Source organism: Gigantopelta aegis, chromosome 3 (assembly GCF_016097555.1).
Source record: "Gigantopelta aegis isolate Gae_Host chromosome 3, Gae_host_genome, whole genome shotgun sequence".
Classification (NCBI taxonomy): domain Eukaryota; kingdom Metazoa; phylum Mollusca; class Gastropoda; order Neomphalida; family Peltospiridae; genus Gigantopelta; species Gigantopelta aegis.
The window spans coordinates 66,065,357-66,089,410 of NC_054701.1; the positions used below are offsets into that span (position 1 = coordinate 66,065,357).

At 36.1% G+C, this 24,054-nt stretch overlaps 1 protein-coding gene across 1 annotated transcript in view; it reads left to right on the plus strand.

Moving 5' to 3' along the window:
• Nucleotides 1-1,943: 1,943 nt before the first annotated feature.
• The window catches only part of LOC121368500 (transcription elongation factor SPT6-like), a 54,306-nt gene continuing 32,195 nt past the window's right edge, over nucleotides 1,944-24,054 (plus strand). Inside the window, exons 1-15 of the mRNA XM_041493237.1 lie at nucleotides 1,944-1,985; nucleotides 2,115-2,171; nucleotides 6,850-7,024; nucleotides 7,871-8,058; nucleotides 10,209-10,416; nucleotides 10,917-10,998; nucleotides 13,031-13,127; nucleotides 14,175-14,261; nucleotides 14,767-14,853; nucleotides 15,148-15,249; nucleotides 15,777-15,890; nucleotides 19,003-19,092; nucleotides 20,403-20,542; nucleotides 21,457-21,653; nucleotides 23,360-23,489. Coding sequence (XP_041349171.1) covers nucleotides 6,868-7,024; nucleotides 7,871-8,058; nucleotides 10,209-10,416; nucleotides 10,917-10,998; nucleotides 13,031-13,127; nucleotides 14,175-14,261; nucleotides 14,767-14,853; nucleotides 15,148-15,249; nucleotides 15,777-15,890; nucleotides 19,003-19,092; nucleotides 20,403-20,542; nucleotides 21,457-21,653; nucleotides 23,360-23,489 — 1,679 coding nt within the window. The 5' untranslated portion in view covers nucleotides 1,944-1,985; nucleotides 2,115-2,171; nucleotides 6,850-6,867. The remainder of the gene's footprint in view (nucleotides 1,986-2,114; nucleotides 2,172-6,849; nucleotides 7,025-7,870; nucleotides 8,059-10,208; nucleotides 10,417-10,916; nucleotides 10,999-13,030; nucleotides 13,128-14,174; nucleotides 14,262-14,766; nucleotides 14,854-15,147; nucleotides 15,250-15,776; nucleotides 15,891-19,002; nucleotides 19,093-20,402; nucleotides 20,543-21,456; nucleotides 21,654-23,359; nucleotides 23,490-24,054) is intronic.

Sequence of the window (24,054 nt, forward strand, 5' to 3'; positions counted from 1 at the left end):
GAGGTCATGTCCACCAATCAAAACCTTACTCGCAGAATCCTGCCAGTGATTTAAAAATAATTTGAAAACATTCCGAATTATCCTGAGGGTATACGACATGTTTCGTGTGAATTACGAATGCCTTAAAACATGTTTTATTTATAAAATAAATAATTTGTAATGTAAAACTGAAGACTGATTTAGTTTTTTTAAATTTTATAAATAAATAAATAATATTTAATGTAAAATTGAAGACTGATAACCCACCCCGTACGTATTGGTATGGTTCGCTGTACTGCGGCCACTAAAATAGACTCGCCCGATATTTTTAGAATTTGTATGCTCCCAAATAACGTTATAAAAGGCGAAGTGTGATTGGTCAATATTTAAATTATTATTTACAGACGAAATGTTACCTGGACATTGGGGACTACGCAGTGTTGTTAGTTTTAAATCACTGGCAGGATTCTGCAAGTAAGGTTTTGATTGGTGGACATGAGCTCCAACTGGCTGTCTTTAGATCCACATGTAATAGTGGAGCTAATTTTAATTAGATTGGGGAGAATACGATATTAAATTTTATGTAACCGTTCATTGGAGACCATATGGATAATAAATACATGTATTTAAAAAAAAATGAAATGAACGATGCTATCCAATGCTGTACGTGTGCTTGAATATAGGCAGAGCAGACAACAAAATACATCTAAATCAGCATATAGCTCGATCGGAGGCAGGAGGAAGAAGAGGCAGGGACACTAGTCTACTCAACTATAAAGATTATGAATTGCCTTGTCCCCAGTTGAAAGGGTACACATATACTGTCCACCCTTTCGCTAGTTACTAGCTGGCATCTTCCGATGTGCGACGTAACCATGTGGTAAAATACTCGACAGATGTGCGGTTAGTCTGGGATCGATCCCCGTCAGTGGTCCTATTAAGCTATTTCTCATTTCAGATAGGGCACCATGACGGGTATATCAAACGCTGTGGTATATATATGTACTTAATGTTGGTATAAAGTGTTCCTAGCTAGTGGTTATTTCTCTATTATCTCAGTTGATAGAGTACTGGACCCTCACACTGAGAGTCTGTGGTTCAAATCTCCTCATTGAAGGTTAATTTTTCTGTTACATCTACTATCCTATCTGTGGGATGGTGCATATACATTTAAGATCTCTTACTTGCTAATAATGGTAAAATGTAGCGGGTTTCCTCCCTAAGACTATATGTCAAAATTACCAAATGTTTAACATCAAATAGCCAATGATTAATAAAGCAGTGTGCTCTAGTGGTGTCGTTAAAGAAAACACACTTTAAAGGCGCAGACCTATAGTTTTAACCGTAAAAATGGACACTCTTAAGTTTAGTTAATTTACAAACCTGTAACTCATTTGGATAAAGTTACAATAGAGTGAAAGAAGAGTCTGTGACGTCAAACCAGAAAATATCCGTAACAATAGACTAGAACTCGAATCAATTAACCGCTATTTCTCAGACGCACGTGCGTTTTTTAAAATATAAAAAATACTACAAACACCATAATAACCAGAAACACTTCGGTTCTTCGGAAATGGATAATCCACAAAGTAAAATATAAGTAATGTTTGATTCCAGTGATCATAAACGGCTCTAATAGTGAAAAATATGCTGTAGTGTTTAAAAACTAGGGTCTGTTCCTTTAACTCTTCCGACGCCTACATGACTGTGACTGTCGATGTTCGATCTAAAGTTACACAAGACCAATACAACATACTGATTCGAGGACATAGCTTGTTTAGCTACGGTAATTTATTACGAAATATATACCATTTAATTCAAAGTAAACAAAAATCTAATATCGTATTTTTGTCTAGGTTTGCCACAAATTCAAATTTTGTTCATGTTTAAAATACTTTGGCTTTTGTGCACTCGCTTTTCAACTTAGTGCTCGTATTATTTTGAGGTAAATTAAAAACAGAATACGGAAGGCTTCCGGTGGTAAAAGGAGAATTTTAGCCAAAAAAGTAATTAAAAATGCATTTTTCCTAAATATTTTAAAGAAATGTTGTTGGATACTTTGCTACTACATACATATGCTGAATGTTAATGGGTATTATTGTATTAATTATTGCTTATTGTTTCTCATTTTTCAGTTGAGTTAGCCACTCGGCCCACTGTGACTGTTGGACATGTTTTGCAGGAAACATTAGGTTTGTTCACGTCCATTCACTTGTGTTCGAGTATCTTTATAGTGTTTTTGAATATGAATGACACATATTTGTTTTAATTTTAAGTGAACAGTTTTGTTAAAACATGTACTAATAGCTTAATCATTAATGTAGAGACTAGAGTGTAGAGGTGTACTAAAATAGTAACTAAAGTCTGAACCAACAGGGCGACCAACTTTTCGGAATTTTTAACCCATATACGGAATTCCGGAATTAATGCCAAATATCCGGAATATTTTCCAAATTCGCAATCATTTTTTTTTTTTGTGGAAGCAAATTCCCACATTTATTACATTAAATACATACGCACATATGTACACAAAAAACCCAACAGAACACATATACATAAATAGTTATAATAAACAAATAAAACACCAATCACCAAAAGAACATAGAAATAAAACGTCCAACAAAAGATAAAAGTCAGTGTGCAACAGGGGCGTACAGCTTTCCACAGGCAGACGGGAATCTCGAAGTGGACACTTCACCATCTGTGTAGCGTCCCCACAGTTAGAAAATTTTCCCCTGCAGATTCCTGAAAGCCTTCCTCTGTCGCCGTCGCATCTTCCTCTCTGAGACGAACCGGCATGTCAGAGGAACCAGCCTGGCTTCAGTGTGGAGCACGGGAACCAACTTGTAGAAGGGAGGGGCTGTTCCAAGGGCACAGTGGTTCAGTCGGTGATGCCAGTCCTCCACATCGTTGTTGGTCCTCACACTGGTTGAAGACTGACCAGGCGTTCACAGACCACACGCTGCTCCTCATTCACATAGTCCATGAGGGTCACCAGTCAACAATTTATCAATTGAACAAAAAACAAAAAACACATTCTTTTATTTCTGTGAGAATACTTTAATTTAAAAAAAAACACTTGTTCAACAATAGACAAGATTGTCCATGTGCCGAGTTGTCGCTGGACTCCGGGCCGAGTTGTCTCGCGGTGGGCCGGGTTGTCTCAGAACTCTGGGCCGAGCTGTCTCGACGTGGGCCGAGTTGTCTCAGAACTCTGGGCCGAGCTGTCTCAATGTGGGCCGATTTGTCCTCTGAATATATTTTTAATTTTCTATATTTTTAAATGCCGAGTTTATTAAACAGAGTTTATCATTTTGCATTCTCCATTGCAACCTGAACTTTGTATTATCGACTGTTTCGTGCTATTACTAAGACGTTTGTCTATTGGCTGTATTTGTCAACAGCCGACCAATAAAAATGTTTTTGACAATCTATTATCTAGTAAACTGAAGCCATGTATGAAATTTGTCTTACTAGCTATTTCGTTTATGTATTCATTTTAAAGATATTTCAAATATCATATAGTAATTACTATGGGGCAGACATTGGTTCTATGGCGATGCATGCAACTTCGCCACAGGGTGTAAAAACCTGAACTTGCGATCGTACGAAAACAAAAGAAACGGATCCACAATTCTCTTCTTAAGTTCTTTTCGTATACTTTCACGTGCAACATTTCACTAAATACTATTTGGCTACCAGTAATCTGTGACTCATTCATGACATTAATATTAATTAATTAATATACCTACCAATCTTGTTTTTTTTTAAAGTAAGTTAAACTATAAAAAATGTAAATTTTTACAAACCATTGTTAGATTTTGCCGCGAAAAGTGCTAATCTAATAGTAATGTAAGCCTAATGCAGAATGATAGCAAGTCTTTAATGTGGGTACCAGACATTTCGTCCCCGATTCAGTTAACCACAAATTAGTTCGATCCCACTGATGAAATCGTGCAAATGTGGCAATGTACCTGCATAAAAATAACATTGGTCACAAGTTTGTCACTTTATTACTAATCTGTAGGTGGGAGTGAAACTGTACTACACTATTTGCTAATAAAGTGGGGCTTTTAGGGGGGAGGGGAGTTGGTGATGATTTTTGATGTTTGGTTTGTCTGTGTATTTGTGTGTGTGCGTGCGTGTGTGTGATAATGCTGTTAATTGCTGTACTAAGTATAGTAACTTTATTTACACTGATGAATATATTTAGCATGTTTTACTAAACAAGCCATAAAGTATTGGATTGATTTATACTTTTATTATTGAATACATAACGTTCCAATAAATAATAAAACAAAATTATTGTTATGTATCTCTTTGGTTGTTGTTATGTTTTACGTATGTCAAATATGGCGCTGTTTAAAACTATTTTTTATATTTTTGAAAATGGCGTTTTTGCATGCTTTAAACTACCGTATATTGCCGTGTATTAGCCGACTTTTGAAGTCTAGAAACACTTTCAAAAAGAAGAGAGTTGGCTTATACATGGAGGCAACAAATTGGAGTATAAAATTCCGATCGAAAATACGCCCGACTGTGTCTTATAAATTTTGATCAGACCCTTAGCCTTTCACAGATTAAGTAACAATAATTTGTGCACAGTATAAATAAAACACCCCATCATGCAATATGCAGTTTTTTGTTTTTGAATGCATTATAAGTTTGATGAATAATAATAAAAAATTAATTGTTTTATTGTCATTTCAATGGTAAAAATGTATTCTTTCCAACTGTCTGCCATCTTTGTTTGACCTGTGCTGGGACCAGTCTTTCATATAGCAAATTTAAGATACAAAACAGTGTTTTTTCTTTAAACAAGTATTATATTTCTAATAATTATTGTTTTGTTGGGAGGGTGCATTAAACTGTAAAGTAATGCCATAAATAAATTAAGCTCATTATTAACATTATCGACTGAAAAAACATAACATGAATTTCAGGATGATAATTACTCCCACAATTGTCACATGACCATACCATATATACAGTGAACAGCTACAGTCACGGACCACCTGATCTTTTGTGTGTGTGTGGTGAGGGATTAAACATGCCTCAATGATTTTACCTTTTGCTGTCCAGTGAATAAATTAATTACTCGTGTGCAGTGATATGTTGTTACAGCATGAATTATTTATTTTGTCTGTTATGCTTTATCAGTTCTAAATTATTATTCAAGGCATGGTAGATGTTAGCATTGCCGCATTGATTGCGATCGCGAGTACCGTTTTTGTAATAATTAAAGGGAAAACAAATATAATGAACAAGAAAAGCACAAGTCAATTTGTTAATAGTATTATTGAAATCGATACAACATACAATTAGACAAAAGATGACCTCGGCTTATACACAAGGCCAATGATTTTGTACTAGATATTTAGGGTCAAACTAAGAGGTCGGCTAATACACAGCAATATACGGTATTGTTTTGAAAGGGGCGTTCGCGTGCTTAAAAATTAAAATACCAGAAAATTCCAGAAAAATATTTCCATTAGGTTGGTTGCCCTGAACCAAATTGTTAACAACTATGATAAATTACTCTCCTACCTTTAAATACTGTTATATTTCCCCAAATTTTGACACAAGTTGTAAAAAACCCATTATATTGACACAGATTCCACATATGAGACCAACGACACCAGTGTCGACTTCGCTGAGATAGCATAGGGCAAAATACGTGCAATTTTCTGCCGTCTGTCATTTTGCTTTTTTTATGGAATACTCCTTAGTGATTTTCCTAGAAATTAGGCAAGGCATGGTAGACCAAACACTTTTGGGGCATTTTCACCATTTTCGGGGCACTTGTTTTTCATTAAAAATACAATTTTGTTTTAATTAAAATAAACATTAATGTAATTTATGTGCTTGCTTTAATAAATGAATGGCAAAAGATATAAAAGGTATATTTTATTAATTAATAATACCTTTTGGGGTGTTTAATAAAGGCAATTTTATAATTAATTACTGAAAATTTTGCAGTAACCGGGGTGAGCTCTGTTAGCTTCATGTATAACTGAAATGTTAATTCTTTTTTTTTAATCCTGATTTGTTGTAATATTTTTTGTATACATTATGTATGTTGTGTATTTATTGTGGATAGCACTGATATAACAGTTTTTGCACATTAGACAATGTTATATGGAATGGTATTAATATCAACTTAATACACATGTATATCCACCACCAATGCATAGTTGTTTGTGTGTGCTACTGATGTATATGGATTAATGTAACCTTCCATTCCAATAAACTATCAACTGAAAGTAAAAACATCTACAATGAGTTTATCATCGTTGACCATAACATTGTCTGCAATTTATCATCGGTGGCAAATATGACGAACGAATACTAAATTACTAGTTAGCAAAACAACTGTTTCCTTTATAAATATTTTATAAAATGTAAAGTTAAAGTTTGTTTTGTTTAATAACATCACTAGAGCACATTGATTTATTAATCATTAACTATTGGATGTCAAACATTTTGTAATTTTATAAAATGTAAGGCGTTGAATATAGACCTATGTAAAATTGGAGCAAAATGGCCTAGGAAAAGGGTGAAACCAAATGTTTGACATCCAATAGCTGATGATTAATTAAACAATGTGCTCTAGTAGTGTCCTTAAAAAAAAAAATTAAAGCTGTGTTATCAACTCACAAACAGAATGGTGTGTTTGTAAAGTGCAATGATGAAATGTGAAATATACAGACCTGTTTAAAAACAATTCAATGATATTTAGCATACATACTTCATGGATGACTCTCTTATGACTGACACTTTTCTGTGGAGGTATTTAGTTTTACCTGGAAAGACGGGTAGTAATGACAGATGTTTCAGCTTGTAATATTCTTACCTTGATTTTGATTTAAGGTGCAACTAAGTTGAAAAATGTCTGAGTTCTTTCACGACGAGGCGGAGGAGTCTGATGGGACCAGCTCCGGAGAAGGGTCTGATGTTGAGATCCGATTCCCAAAGAAGAAAGACGACAAAAAAAGACGGAAAGCCAGAATTGATGACGACGACGAAGATGAAGAAGGACTTGATGGTAATCTTTTGCTGTTGTGCTGAAAGTCTTTAATTTTGCATGTATCCTAGGTTAAATACATGTCATGTATCTCTATGACGTGGCCTCATACTCGTCCAGTGTTTCTGCATTCACTTCTCATCGTTTTCTTTATTAGTGCCCTACCGCTTCAAGCAGAGGGGACTATAGGTTTCATTTCCATTCTACTGTCTGTCTGTCCATCCTTCTGTTCTACATATAGTTTTCTGGGTGTTTTTTTCACAGTGCCTTGATATAATGAGATAAAATTTTGTATATAGCTTTATCATGTACTGTTACAGATCAAGTTTAACTTTCATGTCAATTTACTCATATTTCACAGCTTTATTGAATTTAGGAGATACTAAAATTTGTTGGTCCCTGTTAGTCCTTCCCAGCCTTGATGTTGCCTTGATGAACATCGCTTTTTGTAAATAATTTCAATTTCACTTGACAGAAAAGGAAAAGTAGAAGTTTTTTGGAAAAAAAAAATAATAAACACCTCCAACTTTTTTTTATGGTTTTAAAAAAACAACCCAAACCTATTGGCTGAGAAATAAATAGATTGTAATGTACTAATATAGTTTTGTAACAAAACAACTTTCACTGCTAGGAAGGACTATAGTTCACACATCCACCACATTGACGTTTCATTGTTGTCAAGCTACATTTGTGTATGAACAGTCTTAAATATTAAAATCAAGCATTGATCTTCCTAAAATTAAGAGTGCAGTGAAAGCTGTGACTTGTTCATATATTTTTTTTTTGACAAACCAGATACATTTTGTTTATTGTATAAGCAAAATGTTTATTGAAAAGATGCAACTAAACCCATGTTGTTGTTTACAGATGAAGCGAGAATTGCTGAGGAGATGAAGGGGTTTATAGCAGATGAAGAGATTGATGAAGGGGACGAAGAGTCGGATGATGATGGGACCAAACGGAAACATGAATCCGGAGATGAACTCGATGATCAGCTGTCAGACGAAGATTTTGACCTCATTGAGGAAAATCTGGGAATAAAGGTTAAAAGAAAGGTATGTGTATAACACTGAGACTATACTTAATATTCAGATTAATGCATTACCAGATATATTGGTCAGAAGATAGAAGCTGATCTGACGTTAGAAAATTTCTGAAATGTTTTTAAAAACAAGATTTATAGTGTTCAAAATATATATGGATTATCCTGTTTTACTCTCATGTTGGCAAGTTTTCATAAAATAGATTATCTGAGAATGTGTTTTCCAAAAGACCAAAGCATATTCAGTTTTATAATTATTTCCTGCTATTTGATCAGAGTAAAGTAAAGTTTGAAGTCTAAAATGAAAACAAGAAGATATTTACAAATATACTCTTCAAAAGAAGAAACGCAAAACCACATTGTCGTAACATTTGGAGAATTGATTTAATTATTGAATGGTGAGTCCGATAATTACCAAATGTTGCAGGATTGTTCACAATTCACTCTAGTCCATTGTGAGTAAGTGATAGGACACACCACCAAGGTCAAGGTCATCTGGAGTCAATACCGGGTGTGGCCTCCGCGTGTGTTGACAACTGCCTGGCACCGCCTGCCCATTGAAGCAACCAGAGTACGGATGACGTCCCGGGGGATGGTGGCCCACTCGGCCTGCAAGGCTGCTGCCAGCTCGGGCAGGGTCTGGGGCTGTGGTTGTCGCTGTCGGAGGCGTCGGTCCAACTCGTCCCATAGATGCTCAATTGGGTTCAAATCCGGTGATATCGATGGCCAAGGAAGGACATTAATGTTGTTGTTCTGTAGGAAAGCCGTTGTGAGACGTGCTGTGTGAGGCCTGGCATTGTCATGTTGGAACACTGCGTTGGCCATAACTGGAACGATGTGTGGCCGGAGGATCTGGTCAATGTAGCCCTGTGCATTCAGGTTGCCCTGCACGTGGACCAGGTCAGTTCTGCCAGTGTATGAGATGGCTGCCCACACCATGACACTACCCCCGCCGAATCTGTCCACTTCCTGCACGCAGTTTGCCGCATAACGTTCACCACGACGCCTATACACGCGACATCTTCCATCATGACGTCGGAGCAGAAATCGGGACTCGTCACTGAACCACACCTGTCTCCATCGCAGTTGAGGCCATTGTCGATGAATCTGGCACCACTGCAGTCGGAGTCGACGGTGTTGTGGTGTTAAGATGACACCTCGAACTGGACGTCTGGCACGAATTCCTACCTCACGTAGGCGGTTCCGTACGGTCTGGTCGGATATCCTGCGCAAACCTGATATTGCTGCGGCTGTGGAGGTGGCAGTAGTCAATCGTTCCCGAAGGTGGCGTACCCGGATGTAGCGGTCCTGCCCGGGGGTAGTGACCCGTGGTCGACCGGATCTAGGGAGGTCACGTGTTGATCCATGTTGCTGGTAACGGTCCCACAGTCTGGAGATGGTGCTTGGGGACTAGTCGGCCGATGGCATTGTTTCTCTGCGGTTCACTGAGACGTGGCATGTCCTGGATTGTCAACTGTCGGCCAGATACAGAGGCCAGGCAAGCGAACACCCTGCACTTTTATACTGTCGGTGTTCATGTTGCACGTGCAGACAACGCACGTGCAGTGGTGACATGGTTTGCACGTGGCTGCGTTTTTGCGAATATTCACATTTTGGAACTTTATTGTACAGTAGCTGCGTTTTATCGAATGTAACCGTGGGAATGTGTTTGGGACATGCAATGACCTTATATTCACAAAGCATGAACCGGTAGGAAACATAAAATCGGAGTTATAACCCATTTGTACCCTTTTGCGTTTCTTTTTTTGAAGAGTATATATAGCCATGGACATATAAGACTATTTTCTAAGCCTTTATAACACTATGATATTGTAAAAACATCATGTGTCATAGTGAAGTAATAGTCTACGGTGGCAGGGCTATCTCTGGTTCATCAGAAAATTTCGCCAAATTATCTTTAAAAAATGCAAATCTATTTTTTCCACAAAATATCAGTCATTACACGCCAATTGGTGATTTTGGCGAGTGGCAGGGCTAGCCTTGGGTGGTTTTACTATATCATAGCGCTAATATAATTTTAAAAATCTGTAGCATGTTTTAGTGAAGCCAGAAGGTAATTTAAAAAGAAACAAATGCAAACCAAACATAAGAAGACATTTTAAATTACAATAAAGTTTACCCACATTGTTTTGTTGTTGACAGCAAAAACGTAAGCGTATTCGGATGATGTCTGACGATGAAGTGAGTGACAAGGAAGAAGAGGAGGCTGGCAAGCACAAGATAGAAGACGAGCTGTTTGAGGGAGCAGAGGAGGAGGAGGGAGAAGATGGAGGGGAGCGCACCCCTGCCCCGCACAGGGATGCCATTGACACAAATGAGTTTGGAGATCTCGATGAAGAGGAGGAATCTGGTATGTTGTTGTTCGTTTTAGTTCATTCTGCTGATCAGATTTTCGAGATAATAATCAGCTTGATTTTTGTTGTTTTACAGTTTTGGTTTTTCACTAAATGGAAATTGGCCTGTCCTTGTTTCTGGTATATAAAAAACACTCACAGAAATGCCTGCTTTTCGAGACCCTGTAAAGTTTTACTGCTGGTTTTTTTGTTGCTCAAAGTAATTTTTATATCGAATATTAAATTTGATTACTATTTTTTCTATAATATTTTACTACTTAATAATAGCTTTTGAATGAGACATATTCATATAAATGTTTGACTCCACTCATTTGTATGTTACAAACCTGTGATTACCACTGGTTCCTTTTTGTTAACTTTATGGTAAAAAAAATTCTCGATTTCCATATATCAAAGACCCTTTGTTAACCGAGTTATGGCCTTTTTAGTTTTTTTATTAAAAAAACTGGGTATTATCTTTTGGTGATTTGAATCAATTTTTTTTCTTTGTGAACAGATATCGATGACTTCATTGTTGATGAACAAGGAAATTCTATCAGCAAGGGAAAGAAAAAGAAACACATTATTCATAGTGATTCGTAAGTGTTAATTTGTTTTTTTATTCAGTCGTACACCTTTATGCAATTAGGACTTTTATTGGTTTTGGGATCAGGATGTAGCCCAGTGGTTGAGGTACTTTGATTGATACGACTAGTCCATCCTGATGGATCTATTGGGTTATTCAGGGCACAGTATTTAAAAAAACAGATAGATAGATACGTAGTTTAACGTGCCCATACACCACTAGGGTTTTGAACACGCCCATCCAGAGTCTGACCTCCGATAAGATCGGTGGCCTGACTCGGGATGGGGAGGGGGTGGGGGGTGGGGGGATAGAGTTGAAAATGGGCAGAGTTTTGAAAATAGCAATTAGTAAAAAAAAGTTAATAGAATAAAAAAATTAAAAAAAGTAAAAAGTTACAAGCCAAAAAAAAAAAGAATTGACTGCTAGGCCGAATATTTATATAATTTGGAGCATTTTAGAAGGACAGTCCAAAAGTAAATAAGAGAAAGAAGAGAGGGTCGGAAGTTGGTTCATGCAATTTTTACTTAAAATCTGAACCACATTGTTAGCAACTGATAAATTACTTTCCTACCTGTAATTACTGATAAATGTTACCCACATTTTGTCCCGACAGAAATCGTGAAAAAACCATTACAATAATGTAAATTCCACATATTAGATGATAAATATGTCACTTATCTAGACTTTGCTGAGATCGCATAGGACAAAAAGCACGCAATTTTTCGCTGTCTGCCATTTCAGGATTCTTTTATAGAATACTCTTAAAAAGGGGTGGAATCCTCCGAAGTATGTGATGTAATTAATGTGACTTCATCGTGTTTGCTTATACTTCATAATGCGTTTGACGATGTTAGATTATGTCATATCCTTTCATCCCTCTTGGAGAGTATTCCATTAAAAGGCACAAAATTAAATTTTTTGCCCTATGCGATCTCAGCGAAGTTGATATAGGTGACATAGTTATCATCTAGTATGTGGTATTTGTCATTGTATTGGGTTTTTTTCAAGAGTTCTGTCTGGACAAAATCTAACTGTAATTAAAAGTAGGAGAGTAATTTATCGTAGTTGTTAACAATGTGGTTTGTACTTAAGTAACCAAGTAAATATGTGAGGTATATTTGCATAACAAACATTTGTTGTATGGTTCAGTTTTTGTATTACAGTGACTGTCCAAATATATTTGAAAAAATAAAATAACCCAAACATACAGAAACTTGCCTCCACCGATATTTAATTTTAGAACATAACAAAAAAATAAAAGTTTGTTTTATTTAACGACGCCGCTAGAGCACATTGATTTTTTATCTTATCATCGGCTATTGGACGTCAAACACATGGTCATTCTGACACTGTTTTTAGAGGAAACCCGCTGTCGCCACATAGGCTACTCTTTTTTACGACAGGCAGCAAGGGGTCTTTTATTTGCGCTTCCCACAGGCAGGATAGCACAAACCATGGCCTTTGTTGAACCAGTTATGGAACACTGGTCGGTGCAAGTGGTTTACACCTACCCATTGAGCCTTGCGGAGCACTCACTCAGGGTTTGGAGTCGGTATCTCGATTAAAAATCCCATGCCTCGACTGGGATCCGAACCCAGTACCTACCAGCCTGTAGACCGATGGCCTGCCACGACGCCACCGAGGCCGGTTTTAGAACATAACAGTTCACCACGTAACTGAATACATCCTAGATTTTCATCACTGCCTGCCCCATTTTAATTTTTTTTATTGTTTCCCCAAAAGTTTTTCCTTGGTGTCCTAAAAATAGAAAATAAAAGATCATATTTCAATTTTCACTCTCTGTCTACCCCCCCCAGTTTTGAAAATTAATGCATGTAAACCTAGCATTTGTTTTATTATGGCCTTATTCCTGCTGTGGGAAAGTGCATATAAAAAGTCACTTGCTATATGCCAGGATCAGCTTTTTTTCTTCATTCTTTAGACCAGGTTTTTTCTAACAAATTGCTAATGGAGAAACAATCGCAGACTACTGCTGGAGCCATAAGTTTAGTTGTACAACAGAATGACAAAATATCTATTTTTAGGACATTACAAGAAGCACAGGACATCTTTGGAGTCGACTTTGACTTTGATGAATTTGCACAGTACGGTGAGGAAGAGGAGGAGGAGGATGATGAAGAAGTGAGCTACGTTTATTTAATTTAATATTTCTATATAAAGCTGGGTGGTATTGACATTGATATTGGTATTTTGGGGGTAATTTACCTTGGTATTGGTACGGTATTTGGTATTAACACAATTCTGATATCGAGTAGTTTTGGGGTGTTAAATTTCCTGCAGCTTTTGTTGGGAATATGATGCCCACACACTCTTCTTATCAGCCAGATTGAGTTAGAGTAATGTCATGGGATATATTTTTAAGACTTTTTACTAAACGACAAGAATATTTTTCAATACCGAAATTTCGGTATATTGAGGTTAGCTTGGTACAGTAAATCGGTATAGACATTATACCGATACTGAATGGTATATACAGTATACCATTAAAATAGGTTGGAATCTAGTTTGTCCTGATGTGCCTGGGTCATAGGATTGAACCATCTTGACAGACGTGTTGGTCTTTCCCCATCTCAGCTATAGCTCCACTACCACCACTGACAAAGGTTTTGGTATGTGCTGTCCTTTCTGGGAAAAATAGATATAACAGATGCATTGCTGCGAATAGCAAAATATAGACTTCTTCTAAAGACTATATGTCAGAATTAATGATGATTAATGATATGCTGTAGTGGTGTGGTTAATCTGAAATAACGTAAAAAGTGGCATGTTAATTTTGTGAGTGTATTTTGATGGAGTGGGAAGACATGTCAGAATTATTAAAATGTTTGACATCCAGTAGCAGATGATTAATTAATAAATGTCCTGTAGTGGTGTTGTTAAAAACAGATACATAAACAGCGACATGTTAGTATTGTGTCCCATGAATTGACAGTGTATTTAGGTATAAAGAGACTATATCAGAATTGTTAAATGTTTGACATCCAGTAGCAGATAGTATTGTGTGCCATAAATTGGTAGTATATTTGATGCCGTATAACCGTAAATAAAATGTGTTGAGTGCGTCGTTAAATAAAACACTTCCTTCCTTGGTAGTATATTTTGATGTTATGAGATTTTGTTCACTCTAATTTTCATTACAATTCTTTACGTTTTTTTTTCTTCCCCCAGTATGAAGAAGAATATGAAGGAGAAGATGGGGAGTTTCGGAGAAACAAGAAAGCAAGGAAACGAGCCGTCAAAAAGACTATTTATGATGTAAGATCACTGTTTGAAATGTTCTTCTATTGTCTGTGAAATAATGATCATTTACTGTGATATACTTGTGGTATTATAAAGAAATTAGATCCAAATCAGCAAATGTCTTAAAAAATACATATATTGTTGTTTTGTTTAGAGTTGCAAGCCTCTGAAAATTTCTAGAACGATCGTTTTGTTCATGCATCGTTCACACAAATATAATTTAGCATAACCTATTTTCCATTCGCGCATTATATTTAGGACATTATTTACATGGACATAACAGGTTACACAAAAAGGGTTACCTGAATTCATTTTTGCGTAACACATAAATAGTGTACAGAAATATTAAATTCTCAGAGGTCTGAGTGGCTGTAACACGAGTTTAAAACATATCAACTCTTCCCCCCCCCCCCCACACACACATATGGCTTCCTCTTAGAGTTCCTGTATCATGGTAGTATCCATATTGTGTGTAATTTTTAGTACAGTGTGTGAATTAATGATTTTGCTTGCTTTAAAGGTTTATGAGCCTAGTGAACTGGAGCGTGGTCACTTGACTGATCGAGATAATGTTATTAGACAGGAGGATATGCCTGAACGATTCCAGGTGAGTAGATGCTTGTCTTTTACTTCTACAGATGCTTTTCTTTTACTTGATGTCTGTTAATGTTTTAGTAACTTTTGATTTTGGGATATCCTGTGAAGTATGATTTTCATTTAGGCATTATTTCATATAGGTGGCAGGACGTAGCCCAGTAATAAAGCACTCGCTTGATGTGTGGTTGGTTTGGTATCAGTCCCCCGTCGGTGGGCACATTGGGCTGTTTCTCGAAAGAATTTGTTTTTGCATTTTTATAAATTAGGTTTCATCTTACCAAATGTTTGCTGTGTGTTTGTACAGCTACGGCGAATTCCGGTGAAGGAGCCTGAAGAAGGAGAGCTGGAGGAGGAAGCAGAATGGATCTTCAAGCAGGCCTTCACACAGAAGTCCATCTCAACACAGGTATTGTTGGACAAACTTGACGGGGCGGGATTTAGCTCAGTCAATTGAGTGCTCACCTGATGTGGTTGGATCGCAGGATCGAACCACCTCGGTCAATCCATTCAACATATATTAATTTAGTTTTTGTGTTGAAGTGGAGAAACCTGTTTAGCTATTGTTTTAGACATAGTTTTCAGTTAAAATTGATTACTATAGATGGTGCCATGGGTATTTTGCTACATCTAGGTAAACCATTTGGGAATTTAGGTTTGTGCTGCTTTGTAACTATTTATAAACTAAATTAATGTTAATGCTAAAAAGTGATGTTAATTATTCCAGCTGTGGCAGATGGTTAATTGGCCTTGGATACAGTTTTTTGTTTTGACGGTAATGCTGGTTAAACATCCATTCATTCATCGATTGGTTACTGGTGAAACACATATTCATTGTTTAATGTTTGTACTGTTTTTATTTGTTACGTTACTCAAAGACTCATATCCTTATAATTCTTTTAGTTCATATTATAATAAATGTTCCGTTGTTTGTAGACATACTTGGATTACGAACAGAGTGGACATTTTTCTAATGTCTCTCGACGGGGTCCAGCCATGATTAACAAGATTCGGGATGGTGTCAACTTCATGCGGAAAGAACGCCTTGAGGTAAGTTTCTGTTTTAAACAAGAAACTCTATACACCATGTTGTGTGCACATTTGCATATCTTTATTTGAAAAGTAAAACATGACTAAAGAAAGACACAATCAAGGGAGCTGCAAAACCTGACCATTGTGACCAAATGGTCTTCATTTAGAGATAAAACTGTTATTTGTGATAAAGGATTATCTCAAGTTGTACAAAACAATCCTCATAATATGTTTGATTACTGTTTGGAATTAGGTGGAATTTCATTGTTGGTCATTAGTTTAAAAAAATATTTCTCCAATTGATCAACTTTCGATTCAATATTTTTATTGATTAGAATATGTTATGTACTTGGGAAGATGTGAATTATAAAGAGGATAATAAATGAGTTACCAGTTATTGTCAAATTTATGTCCCGAGTGAAATAATTTTCAGTTGTCACGAGCTTTAGTGAGTGACAAATGAAATTATTTCACGAGGGACATAAATTTGATAATAACTGGTACAGAGTTTGTTATTCTATTTATTACCTCAGCTATTTTTCTCTTTAAGCCTTTATTTTTGATGCACATGCACAAAGGCCAACCTGTATAGAAACGATGTAAACCACTTTACGCACTGTTCTAAGAATTGCTATAGCTTTGTAATTTAATCACGTTCATAAATAATTTTCAAAAACAAAAATTCTTTTTATTCTGCTACAACATCTATAATGAATTGCATTAAAATGACATTTTGTTATAAATTTAACCAAAAACAGAGAGCTGTAAACGCAAACTCTTTAAACTACATGACGTCATTTTGTGTTTGTCAAATAGTGATGACGTCATATTTAGTACCGACAACGTCATTGGTTTGTAAGTGTCAAATTATTCAATAGTATTGTTCGTTCGACCAATGCAGAATATTTCTCACTGAGAAAATATGGAAAATATTTTCCTTGTTATGAGTGACCGCTGGGGTAATAAAATAAAAGGGTACCAGTTGTTTCGCCCCCCAGCCAGTTTGCCCCCAGTTTGACCTGTTCGCCCCATGTACCAGTTCGCCCCCAAGACGATTCGCCCCCAACTGTTTGCCTGTTCGCCCCCAAATATTTGTAAGTTTGCCCCCAACTTTTAGTCAGTTCGCCCCCAATGATTTTTTACTTTTAAACAATTATTGTACCGTTTCTTTAGAAGGATGTTTAAAGTGTGTGTGTGTGTGTGTATATATTTTAGGTTTATGCCAGCAGGAAATTGTTATGAACTAAAAAAGAATAAACTGCCTTCCAAAAGCAAAACATAATTACTTGATTTGTATTATCATTCCATGGTAGTGATTTCTAACTATTCAACACAGGGTGGAAGTGAGAAAAAAGAAAGAAAAAAATTAAATACCGGTACTCCATTTCACATAGTCACATCAGCGCATACGCGACATAAAGTAACAGTCCCACGCTCACGTTACAGCGTAATAAACTAGTTGATTAATATTTTATGAAGGCGTGTTTTGTAGCAACCCTTTTATTGTTTTGAATCTATCATGTCAAAACAATGATACACGAATGGATTTAAACAGAAACATTAATTGCCGCTAAAACAACACATCATGTCACATGTCGTCTGTTGATAGAAAACATGGCTCAGGCTGAAACGAAGTACTTGGGGAGTAATTTTTTTTACATAATTTTCATGTTGAATCCAACCATCTTTACACTTTCCTGGCATTGTAACAAAATATGTTTTATTACCGTCACTTTGAAAACTTTCGCTAGTACTGATTAAATGTTTTAACAGTAAACTCTTGATATTGTTCTACCGGAAATGTCTCATCGACTTGAACAAGTCATGTGCTTTTTGATTGGTCTTTTGTTCTAACAGTGTAACTGAGTGTTTAGTGTAACACAGAACAAACACGTATATTAGAACAGAACTTTATTACACTCAGGCGTAAGGGGTACATACATATTCCATGACTTTCCAGGATTTCCATGACCCAAACTGACTGGGGGCGAACTGGTACCTTTGTTGAGGCGAACTGGTTTTGCACTTGGGGGTGAACTGACATCCTATTTGGGGGCGAACTGACTGGGGGCGAACAGACCTGGGGGCGAATTGACTGGGGGCGAACTGGCTGGGGGGGGGGGGGGGGGGCGAAATGTCATGGATTCAAACTAAAAAACTTTGGGTCTTTTTAATTGAAAAAGACTATGTATACAGTAGTATTTTCTTTAATAATACCAGGCATTGAATTTGGGAAGAAATTTTCTTAAGATACTGCGGGATGAAGTAATAGATATTTTCAGATCCCATCTCATAGTATTAAGCTTCAGACCCAACATCTGCAATTCATGGAAGCACGGAATCCTTCTAAATTTGCAGTCTGAGTACCCATTCGTATGGAGTCTGGAAAACCTTGAAAAGAATGGAATTTTGAAAATCCATTTTCCAGATCTGGAAAAAGTATGAAAAAATACCTTTTTTGTGAGTTGGTTAACACAGTTGTTAGGAAAAAGTGTGAAAATTCGTCTTTAAGGTCCATCTTGTCAAATTTTATGAAAATATAGGGAGATGTATTTACTCTCAGGCTAAACTGTTGCTGGAAACAATTTCAGGTAATTTTATATACTGATTATTGAGTGACGTGAGTCTTGAAAAAAATATTTTTGTCTTGGGGGGAAAAGTCTGGAAAAGGTCTGGAATTTTTTTGTTTTCAAGGTAAATTAACCCTGTTCAGCCTAAGACCTAGAAGATTTCACATGTAGTTTTTCCGACTGTTACATTTTCCATGACAATCTATTATGGTATTTTATGATTGATCATCGCATCTCTAGAACCCATCCGATGCCATATAACCGTAAATAAAATGTGTTGAGTACGTTGCTAAATAAACCTTTTTCTCTAGAACCCAAGTGATCATTTTCAATAATAATCCTTGGAACATCACTAAGTTTGAGTGTAACCGAGTTTAAATTATTATGCGTATGATACTAATAGAACTAATTGTAGAAAATATTTACATATAATTAATTATTAACAAGCAGCTAGTTAGTTATTTGTGAAACGGTAACACCACTTTTGCATGTTAACAGTTCAGACAAGTATTTGCTCAGCGACTCTGAATGCTAATTTGTTAACGTTGGTTTATTTCTAGGTTCCATTCATTGCATTCTACCGGAAGGAGTACGTGGAACCTGAATTGAATATTAATGATTTGTGGAAGGTCTGGCATCAGGATGAAAAAGTGAGTTTTTAATTTTTGTTGCCAAGTTTGTTCAGACACCTACTTGGCAGACAAATAATATGTTAATTTATACATTTGAGAATATTAGCTTTTCGTTCACAGGCTCTTATTGAATAGGATGGGTCTTTGTTTCCCTCATTTTCTTAAATTTTATGAAAAGTTTAGTGAAGAACTGTTGGAAAGTAGCTAATTTATTCAAAAGTTTACTGGCGAAATATTAAAAGTTAATTAGACTTCTAATAAAGTTCTGGTAAGTCCTTCCTTTGCTTATGTTAAGTGAAAAAACACCATCACCCCCACCAAAATCCCCCAAACTATTAACACCAAAGCACAAATATCATTTGTAATTTGAATCTGAGATACATCACATAAGTTCATTAACTGGTTCACTGCTGAAAGCCACGATCGTGGCTTTCCGAGTGTATGTTGCAAACCGTTCTTCCATTGGATCATTTATAAGGGGTGTAATGAGAAGACAGTTATAGTGTGACAAAGCGTCCACGAGAGGCAGTTTGTGATTGGCTAAACCCATTACAGGCGTTTCAATGGTTGTATTTCCTGGAAATAGCAAGCGACTTTCTACTTTCTAAATGAATACAGGTAACCATAATGGCCAACGATTTATTCGATATGGATAGCGACAATTCAGTCGGATCCTTTTATGGTTTTCATGAATCAGATATCGAGTGTTTAGATGGATCTAGTATCGACAGTTCTGATAATGAATTAGACAATGAAACGATCGGCACTGTGGATGATGAAAACTGGATTCGAGTGGCGGATTTGGCCGGCGATAGCTTTGATCAAAATAAAACCGGTGTTCCAAACTTTTCGGAAAAACCAGGCCCGTGTAATGTACTGTGTCGTTTGTACCAATAAAGCTTCTGGTAAACGTGTGTGGACATCTTATGAATGTCGGACCTGTGATGTTGGTTCTTGTTGGCAGGATTACCAGACAAAGAAGGCCCTATACCCAACAACTAAATTAGTAATAATATGTTAATTGCTTACCTGACATTTTACCTGGAATTTGTGAACATCTCAACAACTTTGAAACAAATATTGACCATAAATTGTGTAGATAAATATACAGTTCAGATGTGTGACAAATTTAACCAAGAAATATATGAAAACAAAAGAAAGACACAACAAACAGTCCTGTGAGTCATATATATTTTATTGTCTGAAATAAGTACAATTTTTCAATGCATATAGTTATAGTTACATGGTTTATACAGTGTTATGTCACACATAACTTAGCAGTGATCCAGTTAAATATAATTTGATACCATTGATGTCTTGTTTTTTAGTGGATGCAGTTGTGTTCTCGCAAGAAAAATCTGACTCGCCTCTTTGAAAAGATGCAGACTTATCAGTTCGATCAGAACTCTGACATTGACAAAGTGCTCACATGTAATGTTCGACCGCTGACTGCCGAAGACATCGAAAGGTGTGTGAGAAATAATCACCTCTGTTAAACAGCCATGTATATAAACATACCTAGCTATGCAAGATAGACCCATTCCATGACGTCAGCCTATACGGAATAAATCTGTCTTGTATATGCTATGACGTCATTGCGTTTAACATGGGGAGTATTACATCATTGGTAATATTAATGTGAGTTGGTTAGTTTTAGATCAATATTTTGTTATTAAAACCTTCATTATAAAAGCTATCTTGTTAATAATTTGTAGTGTTAGAAATTATATTTAACACATGAAATAGATGCGGCAAATAGGGTAGTGTAGTTTGTAGTCAAATAAAGAAGTTACTTTTTCAGCCATCTTTGTTTGTTTGTGTAAAATAATAGTTTATTTATTGAATGAATGAGAGAAAAATACTTCAGCGTATGCTGCAGTCATGTGGGGTAGAAAAAGTACACCCTCGGTGGTGGAAATTTCAACCTTGGGACTCTGCAAGCCTTGTCCCGGGTCGAAATTTCAATCACCTCAGGTGTACTTTTTCTATCCCATTAATATTGAGCAACCAAAAAATGTGAATATTAATTTGCTTCTTTAATTTTTTTTACAAATTTATTTAGTTTGAACCCTATTGGTTGTTGTGGCTCTTAACATTAACAATGTCTTTTTGGCCCATTTTGACAGTCTATTTACCAAATTAATTTTGTCATGAAAATAGTATTTATTTTAAATTATTTGTGGGTGGGTTTTTTTGTTCAGTATATTTTAACTTACCAACTCATTGCAGAAAAAATAAATAAGAAGCAAAAGTAAAACTTAAAAAATTTATATTTATTGTCCATTTGTGCAGAAAGGATTAGTTAGAAAAGCTAACGAAAAATGGCTACTTAAACAAGATTCTGTGGCTTTACTAGTTTTGTACTTGTTATCTGTTTACCAGGGTAAAGAATGTTGAGACGATGGACGAGTTGAAGGATGTGTATCAACACTTCAATCTGTACTATGGATCTGACATACCGAAAATGCGAAATGCTGAAAAGAAGGAGGGCGAAGAAGGGGAGAATGCTGAACACCATGAACCAATAAAACAGGCCACAAGACGCAGTGGCTACTCCATTTGTCAGCAAGCAAAACTTGGTACATTGCAGTTTCTTATCATAATCAATTTATTTCGGTTTTACTTGATTTTTATGTTTATGTTCATATAAGGTTTAAGTTATGTTGATGTTCATATAAGGTTTATGTTATGGTTATGTGCATATAAGGTTTAAGTTATGGTTATGTTCATATACGGTTTAAGTTATGGTTATGTTCATATACGGTTTAAGTTATGGTTATGTTCGGTTTAAGTTTATGGTTTATGTTCATATACGGTTTAAGTTATGGTTATGTTCATATAAGGTTTAAGTTATGGTTATGTTCATATACGGTTTAAGTTATGGTTATGTTCATATACGGTTTAAGTTATGGTTATGTTCATATACGGTTTAAGTTATGGTTATGTTCATATACGGTTTAAGTTATGGTTATGTTCATATAAGGTTTAAGTTATGTTTATGTTCATGTAAGGTTTAAGTTATGTTTATGTTCATATAAGGTGTCCTGGATACACTCCTCATCTGTCTCGGCAGTACAAAGGTTGTGGTTTGTACTATTCTGTCTGTGGGATGGTGCATATTGCTTACTGCTATCAAAATAGTAAAAGTAAAGTAAAGTTTGTTTTATTTAACGATGCCACTAGAGCACATTGATTTTTTATCTTATCATCGGCTATTGGACATCAAACATATGGTCATCCTGACATTGTTTTTTTAGAGGAAACCTGCTGTCGCCACATAAGCTACTCTTTTTTACAACAGGCAGCAAGGGATCTTTTATTTGCACTTCCCACAGGCAGGATAGCACAATTCATGGCCTTTGTTGAACCAGTTATGGATCACTGGTCGGTGCGAGTGGTTTACACCTACCCATTGAGCCTTGCGGAGCACTCACTCAGGGTTTGGAGTCGGTATCTGGATTAAAAATCCCATGCCTCGACTGGGATCCAAACCCAGTACCTACCAGCCTGTAGACCAATCGCCTAACCACGACGCCACTGAGGCCGGTCGCTATCAAAATAGCCTATGGATTAGTAGTAGCGAATTTCCTCTCTCAGTATTTGTGTGATCCTAAACCTTATGTCCGGTACTATATAACGAAATAAAAATGTTATGAGTGCATAAACAAATCAAACATCTCTTTCATTTCTATTCTTTTTCCCATGGACGCAGCCCATAACATAAGATATATGACCCAATAATAAATTATAAAACGGAAGTTAATGGGACATTCAAAACATTATTTGGATATCTCCAGGTTTGAAAATAGGTTTAACGAGTATGACAATGACCTCTTTAGTTAACAACTAAATTTTTCTTTGAACCTCACATTTCTAATTTAAATTTCTAACATTTCAATTTTTGTCTTGCCATTATGGAAGATCTTGGTATTAGTTTTCCAGTGACGGCGTCAACTTTTGCATGAAAGTGTCATGTTCAGATCAGTTTATCACAAACTATAAGTCCTAGGTCATTGGAACTTGGTTTATAGTTGCACCTATGCATGTTCATAAAAGTGCACTGAAAAAGTTTGTAGTAGGTGAACCTTTACTTCTGTGGAATTCTTGTTAGAACACAGATACTCTAAACCAAACGTAGAAATAAATCTCTGGTCCACCCATAGTTTCTAAGCATTTCATTATGCATCCTGGCAGTAAATAAACAAAGCTGTTTGTTTGTAGGTCACTTTTTCATTTTATCACTTAGATATGTTCTAATTATGCACTAAATGTTTGTTTATTACAGATGAAATTGCCAGTCGATTTGGTTTGACTCCTCAGCAGTTTGGTGAAAACTTGCGAGACAACTACCAGCGGCATGAGGTGGATCAGTGCCCCATAGAGCCTTTAGAATATGCAAAAGATTTCATCTGTCCGTGAGTGTTAACAATACTGATAACTATGTACACTTGCCATTTCATTACTGTTAGGATATTCAGACCAAACCATTTGTAACATGGGGTGCATACTTAATCTAAGAGGTCAAGTTAAGTGTGCATAAAAAAAAGAAGATTAACAGTGGGTTTTTTAATTTTGTTGGATCACAAAATCCATACATTAAGATTATAAATTTGTTGCTAAAAATTGTACAAAATGCATTTTTCCTAACTGATAGTTCAAATATTAGGTTACAGTAAGATAAAAAATAGTTTTTGTTGTAATACTCTTTTTGACCAAAGACTTGCATTTCTAGGTGTTTTTTGGATGTTTTTTTTTTTTTTTATGTCATTATGAATTATTGATTGCCTTCTTTCAAATTTACCAGTCTCCGTGGCGTCATGGTTAGGCCATCAGTCAACAGGCTGGTAGGTACTGGGTTCAGATCCCAGTCGAAGCATGGGATTTTTAATCCAGATACTGACTCCAAACCCTGAGTGAGTGCTCCGCAAGGCTCAGTGGGTAGGTGTAAACCACTTGCACCGACCAGTGATCCATAACTGG